General features: G+C 53.2%; 2 protein-coding genes across 2 annotated transcripts in view; one reads left to right on the top strand and one right to left on the bottom strand.

The window, feature by feature from the left end:
* Positions 1-3,256: 3,256 nt before the first annotated feature.
* Positions 3,257-4,516, top strand: MARCKSL1 (MARCKS like 1; the record flags this gene model as incomplete). The annotated part of the gene is made up of 2 exons (XM_080692376.1): positions 3,257-3,343; positions 4,001-4,516. The coding sequence occupies 2 exons, from the start codon at positions 3,257-3,259 to the stop codon at positions 4,514-4,516; spliced, it is 603 nt and encodes a 200-aa protein (XP_080548502.1).
* A 1,802-nt stretch (positions 4,517-6,318) lies between these two features.
* The window catches only part of HDAC1 (histone deacetylase 1), a gene marked incomplete at both ends in the record, with an annotated part of 41,469 nt that continues 32,100 nt past the window's right edge, over positions 6,319-15,687 (bottom strand). Inside the window, 9 exons of the mRNA XM_080692062.1 lie at positions 6,319-6,371; positions 6,843-6,995; positions 7,273-7,403; positions 7,488-7,596; positions 9,185-9,325; positions 9,406-9,514; positions 12,112-12,204; positions 13,411-13,552; positions 14,005-14,143. Coding sequence (XP_080548188.1) covers positions 6,319-6,371; positions 6,843-6,995; positions 7,273-7,403; positions 7,488-7,596; positions 9,185-9,325; positions 9,406-9,514; positions 12,112-12,204; positions 13,411-13,552; positions 14,005-14,143 — 1,070 coding nt within the window. The remainder of the gene's footprint in view (positions 6,372-6,842; positions 6,996-7,272; positions 7,404-7,487; positions 7,597-9,184; positions 9,326-9,405; positions 9,515-12,111; positions 12,205-13,410; positions 13,553-14,004; positions 14,144-15,687) is intronic.

The raw sequence follows: 15,687 nt of genomic DNA, 5'->3' as shown, positions 1-15,687 counted from the left end.
GTGACCAAGGCTCATTCTCCAAAAGCCTCTATGTCCCTTCCTACCTCCCGGCCTTTCCTCACGCAAGTCCTCCACGAGAAGCCCGTCCCTCCATATCTAACTAGATATCGCTCACTACGCCTCACCTGGCCTCATCTGACCCCTGGCAGTGGGCTGTGGAGCCTCAGAGGCCTCAATGTAGCCCCTCCTTTAAGGGGGTGTTGTTTTTATTTAGTTTTCTGTCCTCCCACCTCAGCCTTTCCTCATCTATCCAGAAACCCCAGATTTCTGCCAGGAAATTCATTCCTCAGGGCCAGGAGCTGAGTCTGACCAGGGACAGATGGGGATGTGTGGACATGGAGTCCCTTCCCCTATCTGTCCCAGTCCCTGTCCTTCCCATTCCCCCTCTGCCTGTAATGCTGTCCTGGCAAAGACCCACATCTCAGAGGTGACCAGCACAGCCTCGGGGCCACTGAGGCACACACAGCCCCACAAGAACATACACAGGTTTTTTTTTTTTTTTTTGAGGTGTTGGGGATTGAACCCAGGGACATTCTACCTCTGAGCTACAACCCAGCCCTGTTTTGTAGTCTTTATTTTTTTGAAACAGGGTCTCACGGAGTTGCAGAGGGCCTCACTAAGTAGCTGAGGCTGTCCGTGAACCGCGATCTTCCTGTCTCAGCCTCCCAAATGCTGGGATTACAAGCGTGCGCCACCACGCCCGGCTCACGCACAGGTATTTTCCCACCCAGCCATGCACACTCAATCACAGCCAGACACAATCACTGACACACTGTCTCAAGGAAAGATAGGCACACACCCACACCCAGAAAGTCTGAGGGAGTCACCATGTGTCACCAAGGCTCTCACCCTTGACTACACAGAGCCAGAGATGCAAGCTCACACAGCCACAAATGCACACACCTGGTCACACGCACGCTCAGTTGCACACGCAGACAGACACAGAGCACTACACATAGTTACACACAGAGAGAAACAGATACACGCAGTCGCACACAGGCTCCCGGAGACACAGAACAATGGGTGCATTGTCTGGTTGGCAGCAGCTGGGGAGGAAGGAGCTGCACTGTGGACCGAGGAGGCCAAGGGACTTGCTGCTGCCCCCCCACCCCAAGCATTCTAGGCCTCGTCCCTTTTCCAGAAGTTAGATTTTGCTGTGACCTGGATTTGCTGAGGATCCAGGAGCCTGGATTTGAGGTTCCTGGGATATCTGGTGGACATGCAAGGTCTCCCCTGTGGACCAGGCTCTCTCTGGGGCTCGGGGCACACAGAGTCACTCAGCCCTGATATTCCCCTCCACTCCTGGGGTCCTCTGGGAGATTTGCCACTCATCTCTACGGGGCAGCCCCTGGAGATCAGGAGCCTTGGGATCTGCTCTTAACCTCTGACTCCAGCCCCTGCAACACTCACACACCCTCTTTCTGAGTCCTGCCAGCCAGTGCGGGCAGTGCCTGGCAGCATTGTGGCTTCCTTATTGTGGCTGAGACAGAGAGCAGGTCACGATGTGCATCCCTATGTGGTAGCAGGCGGAGGAGTCACTGTGCAGCCGGTGAGCTGCAGTAGAGACACGGTGCCCGTCCTGACCCCAAACTAGCTCTTCTTGCCTCCTGTTCCCAGGCAGCCCGGATCTCAATAGGAAATTCTTCCAGGGGTGTTTAGCCTCCAGTCCAGAGCTCTCCAAACCTCTTACCCCTAGCTACTGGTAGCTACTGTGTACTCTTGAGCATGTTACTTTCCAATTCTAACCTCAGTGTTGTTGCCTGTAATGTGAGGGGAGGTGGGCTAGGCTAATGGAGCCGAGAGTATCTTACAGTCTCTGGACTGTGTGGGGATGAAGGAGATAGGAGTAAATGCAGAATGTGGAAGCCACCTGCGTCCTCTCCACCCCTCTGTGGTTAGGTCTTGGGGAGTTCCCAATTTCTCAGGGCTTGGGGTGTCCCCCACACCTCACAGCTTCCAGCTTCCCCGGAGTTTTGCCCATAAGAAGGAAGGAGGGACTGTGAGCTGCTCAGGACACAGCCTCGATTTTGCAACACAGCTTCCTCTGGCCCCCATCCCTTTCCTCCAGGGTGCTGAGGGCAGGCAGCCAGGCGCACACAGAAACACACGTCCTGGGCGTCCAGGACTCTGGAGTTCCCGCTGGCCTAGCCAAGCCAGGGGAAGGAGAATGAGGTCACCCCACCCTACCCCTGCCTCCAGGCTCCCTGCTCTCAGGCATGGAGGGAGCTTGAGGCATCTCATCCCTCCCCTTCAGAAACTGGAGTGTTTAAAGGGGAGCAAATTGGGGAAAGAGGATGCCAAACTCAAGTCAGACAGTTTATCTCCCTGTCTCTGAGCCTCAGGCTCCTCAACTTTCAAAAGGAGGATGGAGATGTCAAGGTCACAGAAGCCCGCAGATGGACTATGTCATGGGTACAGGCTGCCGGCAGGACATGCCACAGGCCAATGCCTCGGTCCCAGCGGAGGGATGATGGACAGCCCTCACCAGTCTGACGACTGGCCCAGCTTAGGCCAGCGCCCCCTCCCCAGTGCTGGCCGCCGCCGGCAAGAAACTGAGTGGGACCTCTGGCCATCTCCAGGCCTGAGGGGGCGCAGAACCCAGAGTGGGGCCCTGCGGCTGCGGTGACTACATTTTCTGGAGCATAACTCAGAACCAGCCGTCTAACGAGTCTGGGCATGTGAGCCCTTAGAAGAGTTCAAGGGGGTACTGATGGGGGTACTGCCAGTGCAGGCCAGGACGATGGGGTCCTTCACGGTGCGGGTGCCCACCCTGAGGGCAAGGCGGTGAGAGAAGGTAATGATTGCCGGCTCCCTATTTTTGGAGACTCCCCTCCCTGTCCAGCTCGCAGAGGACACCGCTGCCTCTTCTTCCCACGTTGGTCCCTACCTGCTCCCGGCAGTCAAGACGGATGGGGGGCTCAGACCGCCAGCATCGCCCACTGCTCCAGTGGGGCCCGCGACCCGACCCCGCCTCCGCCCCTCGATTGGGTGCTCATTTAAATGCCCGGCCCCGCCCCCAGCCCTGGGCGCATATATAGGCGGCTCGGCGGGCGGCGGGCGGCATTCTGGCGCGGAGCGCGGCGGCGGCGGCGCAGCTAGCGGGTCGGCCGCGGAGCGGGGGTGCAGCTCGGTTCCCCCCGACACCCCTCCCCCTCGGGCGCCAGCCCCACCCCTCCGCCCGCCGGGCCGACCCCGCCGAACGATCCCCTGCGGCGCGAGCCCGGGGCGGCTCCGGGCGCCCCAGCAGACCCCCACCATGGGCAGCCAGAGCTCCAAGGCTCCCCGGGGCGACGTGACGGCCGAGGAGGCGGCGGGCGCGTCCCCCGCGAAGGCCAACGGACAGGTGGGTGCTCGGGGCGGCCGCCGGCCTCCGCCCTCGCCCCCGCCGGCCGGCGCGCGCTTTGTCCGGCCCGGGACACGCGGCGCCCCCTCCCCCGCCCGGTCCCTTTGTTCTCGGCGCCGCAGCCCCCGCCGGCGGAGCGAGGGGAGGGGCGGGAGGGGCGCCGCCGGCCCGCCGCCGCCTTTGTTCGCGGCCCGGCCCCGGCCCGGCGCTGCCCCGGCCGCCCCGAGGGCCGCGCGGGGAACAAAGGCGCTGCCGGGCCGCGCGAGGGGGCGCCCGGGCCGGCGGGGAGGGGGCGGCCGAAGTGTGGGAGGACCTGGGCTGGGTGGGGGCCGTTCACACAAAGCCCGAGGCCGAGCAGTAGGCCGTCCAGGTGGGGCGGCGGCGCCCGGCGCTTCCCGCCCGGGGTGGCCCCGCGGCCGGAGGAGAGCGCGCCCCGGGGAGGGGGTGGGGGTCCCGGGCCCCAGCGCCTCCTGCCGGCCGCGGCCTCCGCTGCGCCCCGGCCGCCCGCGAGGCGCGAGGGCGACGCTTGACGGGAGCCCGGGCGCGGGGTGAGGCCGGAGCCAGGCTTTGGGGCCGCAGTGGCCCCGAGTGGGGGCGGTCGGGCTGGGGGAGGGGAAGAAAGCCCCCGCCCTCACCGCTGTCTCCTCTGCCCTGCAGGAGAATGGCCACGTGAAAAGCAATGGAGACTTATCCCCCAAGGGTGAAGGGGAGTCGCCCCCTGTGAACGGAACAGATGAGGCAGCTGGGGCCACTGGTGATGCCATCGAGCCCGCGCCCGCTAGCCAGGGAGCAGAGGCTAAGGGGGAAGCCGCCCCCAAGGAGACCCCCAAGAAGAAGAAGAAATTCTCTTTCAAGAAGCCTTTCAAATTGAGCGGCCTGTCCTTCAAGAGAAATCGGAAGGAGGGCGGGGGCGACTCTTCTGCCTCCTCACCCACGGAGGAAGAGCAGGAGCAGGGGGAGATGGGTGCCTGCAGCGAGGAGGGCACTGCCCAGGAAGGGAAGGCCGCTGCCACCCCGGAGAGCCAGGAGCCCCAGGCCAAGCGGGCAGAGGCTAGTGCTGCCTCCAAGGGAGGAGACACAGAAGAGGAGGCAGGGCCCCAGGCTGCAGAGCCGTCCACTCCCTCGGGGCCAGAGAGCGGCCCTGCCTCTGCCGGCGTTGAGCAGAATGAGTAGCTGGGTGGGGACAGGTGGTGATCTCTAAGCTGCAAAAACTGTGCTGTCCTTGTGAGGTCACTGCCTGGATTTGGTGCCCTGGCTGCCTTCCTGTGCCCAGAAAGGAAGGGGCTTGCTGCCCCCTCCCAGCCACGTTCCCTCTCCTCTCCCTCCTGTGGATTCTCCCATCAGCCATCTGGTCCTCCTCCTAAGGCCAGTTGAAGATGATTCCTTACATTTTCCCAAGTTAGGTTAGTGATGTGAAATGCTCCTGTCCCTGGCCCTACCTCCCTGTCCCCACCCTTGCAGAAGGCAATTGCTGGTTTTCTCCAATTCTTTTCCAAGTAGGTTTTGTTCATCCTGCCCCCCAAATCCCTGAGCCAGAAGTGGGGTGCTCATACTCCCAAAACCCTGAGTGTCCAGCCTCCCCCTGTTGAGTTTTAGTCTCTTGTGCTGTGCCTAGTGGCACCTGGGCTGGGGAGGACACTACCCCTGTCTAGGTTTTTATATATGTCTTACTCAAGTTCCAACCTCCAGCTTGTGAATCACCTGTGTCTCTTTTTTGACTTGGTAAGCAAGTATTAGGCTTTGGGGTGGGAGGGAGGTCTGTAATGTGAAACAACTTCTTGTTGTCTTTTTTTCTCCCGTTGTTGTAAATAACTTTTAATGGCCAAACCCCAGATTTGTACTTTTTTTTTCTAATTGCTAAAACCATTCTCTTCCACCTGGTTTTACTGTAACATTTGGAAAAGGAATAAATGTCATCCCTTTAGTGGTGCTTTAATGAGTGGTCTTCTGGGGTAAGGTGAGGAGACTGCTGGAACCCACACGGGAGAGTGTGAGACAGGTAAGTTTGTGGGGTTTTTTTTGTGTGTGGAGGAGTTACCCAGAAAGCACCGAAAGGCAGAGAAGTAGAGTTGAAACCAACTGAGGGAAACTGCTAGGAAACAAGCTCAAGAAGGTATAGAAATGTACCATTTTATTACAAAGAGGCTCACAAAAATGGAAATAGTATCTCAGAAAGGAAGCTAACTACCAACCTCCACCTGCAGAACTGGGGGAAGACAGCGCAGTGTGAGTTTCTTGGCTCCTTGAGGCCAGTGGGAAGGTATGAGAACAGAGCCAATCTAAAAATGGCTGATGTTACCTTAGGAGACTGAAGAAAATGGGGTTCTTGAAGATCCAGCCACCCCTTCTACAATACTTAGTAAGGGTGCCTTTCCAAGGCTACTAAACAAGCCCTTGGCACTTCAGGATTTTGTCTTAGAGCTGAATCCCTTCCACCTAGAGCTGCACCCTTTATAGTTCCAAACCTGGGGAGGAAGCAGGGAGGCAGGGCATCTGCTGGGAGAGCCCCCAGCCAGCTGCCCTGGGCTCAGGGCCCTGGTTCCTAGCTATTCCCTGGGGACATTTATATTTAATATATTTTTATATAAATACAGAGAGAAATAGAAAATATAAAAATCTGAGGGACTGGAGGAGCAAAGTGGAGAACCTGGCAAGAAGCCAGAGATGGAGAGGTCTGCTCAGGCCATCGTGACCTCCTCTTTGACCCTGTGGAGAAAGCAGAGACTGGCATGAGACAGCCCACCCAGGAGGCCTGGAGACGTGTGGATACAATGGCTTCCACAGGACCCAGCTGCCCAGGTGACTGCTGGGGGCTGGGGCTTCCTAGCTCTGCCTAGGACTGCAGAGACAGACAGACTGGTCCCTGAAAGAGGCCTTTGTAAGCTGGACCAGCTGTCCCTGTGCCTTCCCTCTCAGAGTGGTGGGACAAAGGGGCTGATGCTCCAATGCCAGGGAGATGGCTGACAGCTTCTTCCTCACCCTTTGGCTTCTGGCTTCTCCTCCTTGGTTTTCTCCTCTTCCGTGACTTCTAGAACATAAGAACACAGGGATGGCCAAGGGCAGCCTCTCTGGAAAGACTCTGGGGTCTTCCCTTACTCTGAAACCCCTTCTCTCAACACTACAGCTCACTGGACATAGAAAAGAGAGAAAAGCCCATCCCAGGTTCCCAGTGAGCCCTTGGAAAACAAACAGGTTGGACAGGTTTCCCAGCCTGTTAGAGCCAGAACACAGTGGGTGGGGACAGCCCCCTGGGAAACCGGGGTGAAGTGCTAGGAGAAGGGCTTGGGTGGTATGTGAGCACCAGGCTCGGACAGCCAGGAGATACTGCAAAGTGTTCCGTGGTTTCTCATGGGCCCTGCCACTTCTGAAGCCATTGCAAGGCCCAAGGAGCTGAGCTTGTGCCCCACAGGAACTGGCGGAGCCAGTCCCTCTTGGTGCCCTATGTAGCTGAGCCTTTTCTAGGGCCCAAGAGCCAAGTCTTGGCCCAGCACAAACCCACCTTTCTTCTCTTCTGGATCTTTTTCTTTTTCATCCTCTGTTTTGACTCTCTTGGCTTTTTTGAAGTTGGAAGAATTCTTGCGGCCACCCTCTCCCTCCTCATCTGAGTCGGAGAACTCTTCCTCACAGGCGATTCGTTTGTCAGAGGAACAGACTGGGAGGTGATGGATAAAAAGCGTGGGTGAAAGGGCAGAGGGCTGTTTACCTCAGGATCCATACCCAGTGCTCCTGTGTCCCCTCCAAGAGAAGCCAAGGCAAGGGATCAAGAGAAGGAAAAGGGAGGACTGGGGCTCCATAACCTGTTACTACAGGCACTGAACTTGACACTGGATCTCTCCACAGGTGGGAAGCCTGGGGGAAAGGAGCCGGGAAGAGTGGAGGGAAGCCAGAGTGGCCCGCTGAGTGGTGCAGGCCCTGGGCCCGGGCCTTACTTGAAATGCGCTTGTCGGGGTCTTCCTCGTCCTCATCGCCACTCTCCTCTGGGATGGCATCCTCAGGAATCGCTTGCATCTGGACCCCGGGGGCATGGGGCAGCATTCTCAGGTTCTCAAAGAGCCGCTGTCTGGCCAAAGAGAAAGGGTGGCTGGGCACTGGACAGGGACAAACCAGAGCTGCGAGGCTCAATGGGGCAGCCAGGCGCACTCACTTGATCTTCTCCAGGTACTCATTCGTGTTCTGGTTCGTCATATTGGAAGGGCTGATGTGAAGCTTGAAATCTGGCCCAAAGTACTCGAAGTAGTCATTGTATGGAAGCTCTGGGGCAGGAGAGAAGAGTCAGAAACCTAGCAACTGTGGGACCCTGAGAAAAGCATCTGTAGGTTTTTCTGGGTCTGTTTACCCATCTATGAAAGACAGACTGCCTCCCAGATGGGATGTGCCTTGGAAACCTATGGGATTTTTTTTTTTTTTTTTTTTTTTTTTGTGGTACTGGACATGGAACCCAGGAGCATTCTACCTCAGAGCTACACCCACAGCCCTATTATTTATTTTTTAAAAAAAAAAATTTTTTTTTTTTTTTGCAGTACTGGGGATAAAACCCAGGGTCGGTCTACCTCAGAGCTGCATCCCCAGCCCTATTTTTTATTCTTTAATTTGAAAACAGGGTCTCACTGATTTGCAGAAAGTCTAAGTAGCTGAAGCTGGCTGTGAACCGTGATGCTTCTGTCTCAGCCTCCCAAATGCTGGGATTATAAATGTGTGCCACCAGGCCTGGCTTACAGCCCTACTTTTTTATCCTTTATTTTGAAATAGGGTCTTGCTGGGCATGGTGGCTCACGCTTATAACCCCCAAGCTAGGGAGGCAGAGACAGGAGGATCGCGCAGGTTTGAAGCCAGCCTTGCTGGCTTAAGAGACCCTGTTTCCAAAAATATAAAAAATAGGTCTGGGAGTGTAGCAGAAGGGTTTCCAGGAACCCCAGTACCACCACCAAAAAAAGAACAAGAAAAAAAGAAACAGGGTCTCACTGAGTTGCAAAGGGCCTAAGTAGCTGAGGCTGTCCTCGAACTGTGATCATCTTCCTGTCTCAGCCTCCTGGATGCTGGGATTACAAGCATGCGCCAACACGCACAGCCGCCTATGGGATTTTAAATCTTTTTCTGATGTTGGGGACTGAACCCATGGGCATTCTACCCTGAGTTATACTCCCAGCCTATTTTATTTTGAAACAGGGCCCCTCTTAACTTGCTGAGGCTGGCCTTGAACCTGCCTCCCAAATACTGGAATTACAGGCATGCACCACCGTGCTTGGCGTGGACTTTAATGTTTTAATACCATTCTCCACTGTCTACGTTGGCCTCTGTCACTAGGAGGGAAGGATCTTGAGCCCTTGGCTTAGGATACTTTGAGCAGTACTCATTATGAGCACTCCCTTCATTCATACGTAGAAATTCCATGGCTGTAAATAATAACTGAAAATTCTGGCCGGGCGTGGTGGCGCACGCTTGTAATCCCAGCATTCGGGAGGCTGAAACCTGGAGGATCGCGGTTCGCGGACAGCCTCAGCTACTCAGTGAGGCCCTCTGCAACTCAGTGAGACCCAGTTTCAAAATAAAGACTAAAAACTAGGGCAGGGGGTGTAGCTCGGAGGTCGAATGCCTCTGGGTTCCATCCCCAGACCCGCAAAAAAAAAAAAAAAAAAAAAAAAAAAAAAAAAAAAAATCTGCCCAGACGCCAAGTAGGAAGAGATAGTCAAAAAGAACTAGGAAGAAGCAGATGGCTGTGGCCTATGGATTACAAGAGGACAGGCAGGAGACCCAAGTACTAGTATTAGAAGAGAGTCCTGGGAGCAAGGGGGAAGCGGCTCCAGCTCCTGCCCAGCCCAGCCTGGTCCCCTGAGCTCTTACCATTGGGGATCTCTGTGTCCAAGGCCACAGCTGTTTCGTAGGTCCAGCACCGGGCAACGTTACGAATGGTGTAACCACCTCCTCCCAGCATCAGCATAGGCAGGTTGAAGCTCTTGACAAATTCCACACACTTGGCATGCCCTTTGGAGGGAAAAGGAGTACTGGGTCACAGAAGCACCCAGAAGGACCCTGCCCACCCACGCTGTGCTACCTGGTCTCACCTTTGATGGTTAGATTGAAGCAACCTAATCGATCCCCAGACAGGGAGTCTGAGCCACACTGCAAGACCACCGCACTAGGCTGGAACATTTCCATGACTTTAGACATGACCTAAGAGGACATATTCTAGTCACTAACCTTAAAAGTAGCTATGCAAAGGCCAGGCGTGGTGTTGCGCAATTATAATCCCAGTACTTGGAAGGTTGAGGCAGGAGGATCACAGGTTTGCAGCCAGCCTCAGCTACTTAGGCCCTCTGCAGCTTAGTGAGACCTTGTTTCGGTAGAATGCCCCCGGGTCCCATCCCTACAACCACACACAAAAGCTATGTGAGGTTCAGGGGTGGAAAGGGTGGGTGCAGCACTTCTGTTTTTTTTTTTTGGTGGTACTGGGGTTCCTGGAAACCCTTCTACCTCTGGGCTATACTCCCAGACCGATTTTATGTTTTTATTTGGAAACGGTCTCTTAAGCCAGCGGGGCTGGCTTCGAACCTGCATGATCCTCCTGTCTCCGCCTCCCAAGCGTGGGGACGGGGATTACAATCGTGCGCCACCACGCCCAGCAGCACTTTGGTTCTTACCATGCACTCCTACCCTTCCACTCTCCCTCATGGCTGTGGGATAGAGGAAAAGAGTTTTCTAGTTTGAAAGGCTCTCTAAGATACTTCTAGCTCTAATAACTCTGAACCTAGAACACCCCCCTGTCAATGCTGTAATCTTCCCCTTCTTTCAATCCCAAGCTCCAGCACCACTTCCTTTAGGAAGCTCCAGACCCTTCACTGGAACTGCTCTCCTCACTTGGTCCTACAGACTTTGAGCAAGGAGGCACTCCTATATTGCAAAGAGGCACTTTACTTTTGTTTATCTTAAACTCACATCTGTAGTCTAGTTACTGAGGAAAGAGATAATAACACAGGCTCCTCTGTCATCATCATTATTAGATACACTGTAGGTTGTTTGCTGCACACTTATTTGATGAGTGGTTATCCAACCTCATTGACACTTTAGTAACAGTTTCTAATTGCTCATAAGTGAAGATTTAACTCCTCAGTATATATGGCTTTCAAGGGTTCCTTTGATTTTACTTATTGTGTGTATGTGAGACACACACACACACACACACACACACACACACACGATGAACTCAGAGGCATTCTATCTCTGGGCTGCACCCTCCCCACCTTTTTTATCTTGTTTTGACACAGGGTCTTCCTAAGGCTGCTGAGATCTCATTGGCTGCTGAGGCTGATTCTGTCTGAGCCTCCCAAGCACTGGGATTACAGGTGCGCGCCACCATGGCTGCCTCAAAGCTTCCTTTGAAATAGAGCCCCACATTCATCTCCTCCTGCCTCCTTCACCGTGGCGCATGGCGCACACAGCCCATGTGCTGCTCCATTCGGGTACTCTGCACTTCTGCTGGCGCCTCTGAACGTCACACCTCCAGCTCCTCCCACTCTCTTCACATGGGAACCTTCTTATTTTCCAAAGCCCAGCTCAATGTCACCACCTGTGACTGCCTTCTCTCTGGCCCAGGAAGTATTTGTGCCTCACTCCTCTGTTCACCTCAGACACAAGGCACCAGGCCAGCCTGCCCAAGGACTCCTGCAGCAATTCCATCCCCAGAGCATGCCGGGTGGCCTTTCTAGAATCTCTGGATGGGCTTTCCCAGACAAAATAAGTCTAAAAAGCTGGAGTAAGTCCTCACTTTTTTTTTTTTTTTTCAGCACTAGGGATGGAACCCAGGGGCATTCTACCTCCAAGTTATACTCCCAGCTCTATTTTTTAGCCTTTATTTTGAAACAGGGTCTGAGTTGCATAGGACCTCACTAAGTAGTAGCTGAGGCTATCCTCAAACCAAGATCCTCCTGTCTCAGCCTCCTGAATGCTGGGATTACAAGCGTGCACTACCACGCCCGGCTCTTAAGTCCTTACTTTGTGAGTGTGTGTGTGTGTGAGCACTTGGGTTGAGCCCAAGGGCATTCTGCCTCCAAGATACAACCCCAGACCTATTTTATTTTTATTTGGAAACAGTCTTGCTAGGTTGACAAGCTTCTCACTACTTGCTCAGGATGGTCTCCAACCTGCGATCCTCCAGTCATAGCCTCCCAAGGAAGTATTAGGGCTACAGGCATATACCAGCACATGCCCAACTAGTCCTTATTAAAATGTGTGGACACACCGGGCGTGGTGGCGCACGCTTGTAATCCCCGCGCTTGGGAGACGGAGACAGGAGGATCGCACAGGTTCGAAGCCAGCCGCGCGCTGGCTTAGGAGACCCTGTTTCCAAAAATGAAAATGTAAAAATAGGTCTGGGAGTGTAGCCCAGAGGTAGAAGGGCTTCCAGAAACCCCAGTACCACCAAAAAAAAAAAAAAAAATGTGTGGACATAAGTACAAAAGGACACAATGACCTCCCTCATAAAGAATACTGTGCACAGACTGCTGGTTAAGTGCCTGCCTCACCTCCGTGGACTATGAGAGCAAAGATCATGCCTAGATACTGTATCCAGTTGTGCATTTGAAGGCACAGAGAAGGCATCAACAAATAGTTGGTGTTTTTGTTCCTCCAACTGACCACTGCAATCCAGGGTGGAGTTAGCCTGGATTCCCAATTAGCCATGGGAAGAGATCCCTGGGGTACGTCGGGTGCTCTGCTACCCCTCCCCTAGACCAGGCCCATCTGTAGCCCATGGGCTGGACAGAACCACTTACCGGCTTGAAAATGGCCTCATAGGACTCGTCGTCAATCCCGTCTCGGAGCGGGTAGTTTACAGCGTAATACTTGCCTTTGCCAGCCCCAATGTCCTAATCAAGAGGAACATTAAAGTAAAACTGAAAGCTGAAGCCAGGAGAGGGTTCAAGGATGGGGCCGGAAGGCTAAGGAAAGGCAGCGGTTCTAGAGGAGGCAAGCTGGGCCAGGAGGTGGCCGGGATGGGGCAGGGGAGCCTTGGCTGGTACAAGTCCCTTCACAGGCCAGCCCAGCTCACAGCTCGAAACCCGCCACTGAGGTTGAGAGCTACTCATGGGGCCAGAGACTGAATACCCTACCCCACAGCACAAGACTCTACCTTTGGACTGGGGTTGGCAGTTGGGTCACAGAAATGACCCCCAGCCCAAACAACCCTTTCCTTTCCAAGTTTTACTGCAGAGTCCTCTACCCGGGAGAAGAGGGGAGAAAAGTTCCCCCAGTTAGCTTCAAAAGAGTAAATGCTCCTTACTCTTGTGCTTGCCGTGGGCAAATAACAGAATCAGTGCCACTTTTTCACCCAAGGACCAATTCATGGCAAAGTGGCTGATTTCTTTATAGTCACACACAGAGACAGATATAAGTAAGGCAACATATCTTTTAACTATTCTATATTAGATGCAAACTTTCATGTACTTTTCTGGGTCAAATGTCCAAAGAACAGTGACTTAAAAATATTAAGAACTCTTCAAATGACCCATAAGATTCCTAATTCCTAGCCCCAAACCCAAGTCTATGGGATGCAAAAATAGTGTGATAAGCTGGGCATGATGGTGCATGCTTGTAATTCCAGTACTTGGGAGACCAAGACAGGAGGATTGCAGGTTTGCAGCCAGCTTCAGCTACTTAATGAGGGCCTCTGCAACTTAGTGAGACCCTGTTTTAAAATTAAAAAAAAAATAAAAAATAGGGCTAGGGGTATAGCTTGAAAGTAGAATGCCCCTGGGTTCGATCCCCAGCACGTGTGTGTGTGTGTGTGTGTGTGTGTGTGTGTGTGTGTGTGTGTGTTATATAATTCAGCTGTATCCAGGAGGAAAAAAATTAAATATAATGTGTCAGGAGACTGATCCCTCTCTGACCTCTCAACATCCCATCATTCCTCCTTCAGAATAAGGGAGGGAAAGAGACCACGGCAGGTGCCACAGACTGGGGCGTGGCATTCTGAATGGCAAAAGAGGCAGGAAGTGGGTTTTAGTGGCACAGAATAGGAGAGTTAGAGCTGGCAGTTGAGGGTGAGCTGGTTGGCCCATAAAAGGAATTCTCACCCGTAGGTCCCCAGTTCCTGGGAAGTACTCTCCATATTTATGAAAGGACACAGTCATGACCCGGTCTGTGGTATAGAAGGCCTCTTCCACGCCATCGCCATGGTGAATATCAATGTCAATATACAGCACCCTCTGATGATACCTAGGATCAGAAGGGGGTCAGGGGTCTGGGGGCTCTTTAAGGATGGGACGCGCCAAGGGCGCCAGGTCCCAGCTTACCGGGCTGGCTGCCTCCCTCAGGTATCTCTAAGCACCAGAGACGTGGAAACTGGCTGAAGGAAGGTGGAAGAGTGGCCGGGTGTCTCCAGAGGCCTGACCAAGCCGACCAAGTCCGATCTTCCTACTCTACAGCCAGGGTCAACTCCAGCCACACAGGGGCACTCTGGAGGCAGGATTTGAGCAGCACCTGCCCTGATCTTGCCGTGGGTTCAAATTAAACCAAGACCCCGTCAAGGAGAGGATGGCCAGAGACACCGAGCACATCCTAGCCAGCACATCGTAGGAAAAGCAAACTAGGGAGGCGAGCCTAGGGGAGAGGGGAGTGGGAACCTGGCCTAAGATGCTCCTCCAAGAAACAAGGCCAGGCAGGCATACTTTAGCAGTTCCAGGATGGCCAAGACGATATCATTGACGTAACAGAAGCCAGACGCCTCGGACTTCTTTGCATGGTGAAGGCCCCCAGCCCAATTCACAGCGATGTCCGTCTGCTGCTTGTTAAGTTTCACAGCACTTGCTGGGCAAGGGGAGAGAGAACACAGGCCTGTTACTAAGCCACTCTCTCCTTCCCCCAAGGAGCCCAGTGAGAGTTGAGACTTGCTTATTCAACAGCTGTACTATACAGCTCGCAAGGCAGTGCCCGCCCTCCCGTGCTACCCCAACAGGGAGTATATGATACTGGCTACTCCTAAACTAGTTCCCAAACCAAGGATATGAACCCACTAGGCCTTCAAATTGATTTAGTGGGTCATGATTAGTATCTACTTTTTTTTCTTTTCTTTTTTTTGTGGTACTGGGGTTCCTGGAAGCCCTTCTACCTCCGGGCTACACTCCCAGACCTATTTTTACATTTTTATTTGGAAACAGGGTCTCCTAAGCCAGCGCACGCGGCTGGCTTCGAACCTGCGCGATCCTCCTGTCTCTGCCTCCCAAGGGCGGGGATTACAAGCATGCGCTACCACGCCTGGCTATTCTTTACTTTGAAACAGGGTCTCACTAGGTTACAGAGGGCTTGACTAAGGAGCTGAGAGTGTCCAAGAACCTCAATCCTCCTGTCTCAGCCTCCCAAGTACTGGATTACAAGCATGGGCCATCACACCCAGCTAGGAAAGGACTTTTTAACTGCGCGATCCTCCTGTCTCTGCCTCCCAAGCGCGGGGATTACAAGCGTGCGCCACCACGCCCGGCTAGTATCTACTTTTTAAAGGAAATAGGATAGGATAAAAATATAATAGTAAGGATAACCGCTCTTTTGCGAAAACTTTGGCTTCAGAGTAAATAAGAGTGTAAATGTGCGCACATTCGCCTAAGTACCCTGGATTGCATATGTAAATTTTTTTTTGGTGGTACTGGGGCATCCTACCTCTGAACTATACCCCCAGCCCATTTTTATTCTTTTATTTTTTATTTTTTTGCGGGTAGGGGATGGAACCCAGGGGCATTTGATCTCCAAGCTACACCCCCTGCCCTTTTTTCTTTATTCCTTATTTTGAAATAGGGTCTCACTAAGTTGTGGAGAGCCTCACTAAGTAGCTGAGGCTGTCTGCGAACCACGATCCTCTGGTCTCAGCCTACTGAATGCTGGAATTACAAGCGTGCACCACCACGCCCGGCTTATTCTTTTATTTTGAAACGGGGTCTTATTAAGTTGTTGACGCTATCCTCGAACCTGCAATCCTCCTGTCTCAGTAATCCTCCTATAATCCCAGTACTAGTACTGAGATTACAAACTTATACCATGTGGCAAAATAAGTTAAAAAGTAGGTACAAAACTATATAACACATAATTGTAAAATAGATAGATGTATATATGTTCAGATATACACAAATAGAAAAAAAAGACATACAAATATTAAAATGGGAATAATGGTTATCCGTGAATAGTATAAATATAAGTGATTTTGGTTTTAGTCTGTGTACAACTTTGTTTTCTGAGATTATTTGGGGGCTGGGGTTAGATATAATGATCACAGGAAAATAAGTATAGTTGTGCACAACATTTTTTTTAAATGGTTCTGCCGGGTGTGGTGGCGTACACTTGTAATCCCCACACTTGGGAGG

This window comes from Muscardinus avellanarius (assembly GCF_963383645.1).
Source record: "Muscardinus avellanarius genome assembly, chromosome: 3".
Classification (NCBI taxonomy): domain Eukaryota; kingdom Metazoa; phylum Chordata; class Mammalia; order Rodentia; family Gliridae; genus Muscardinus; species Muscardinus avellanarius.
This window is presented reverse-complemented; position numbering and strand designations above follow the sequence as displayed.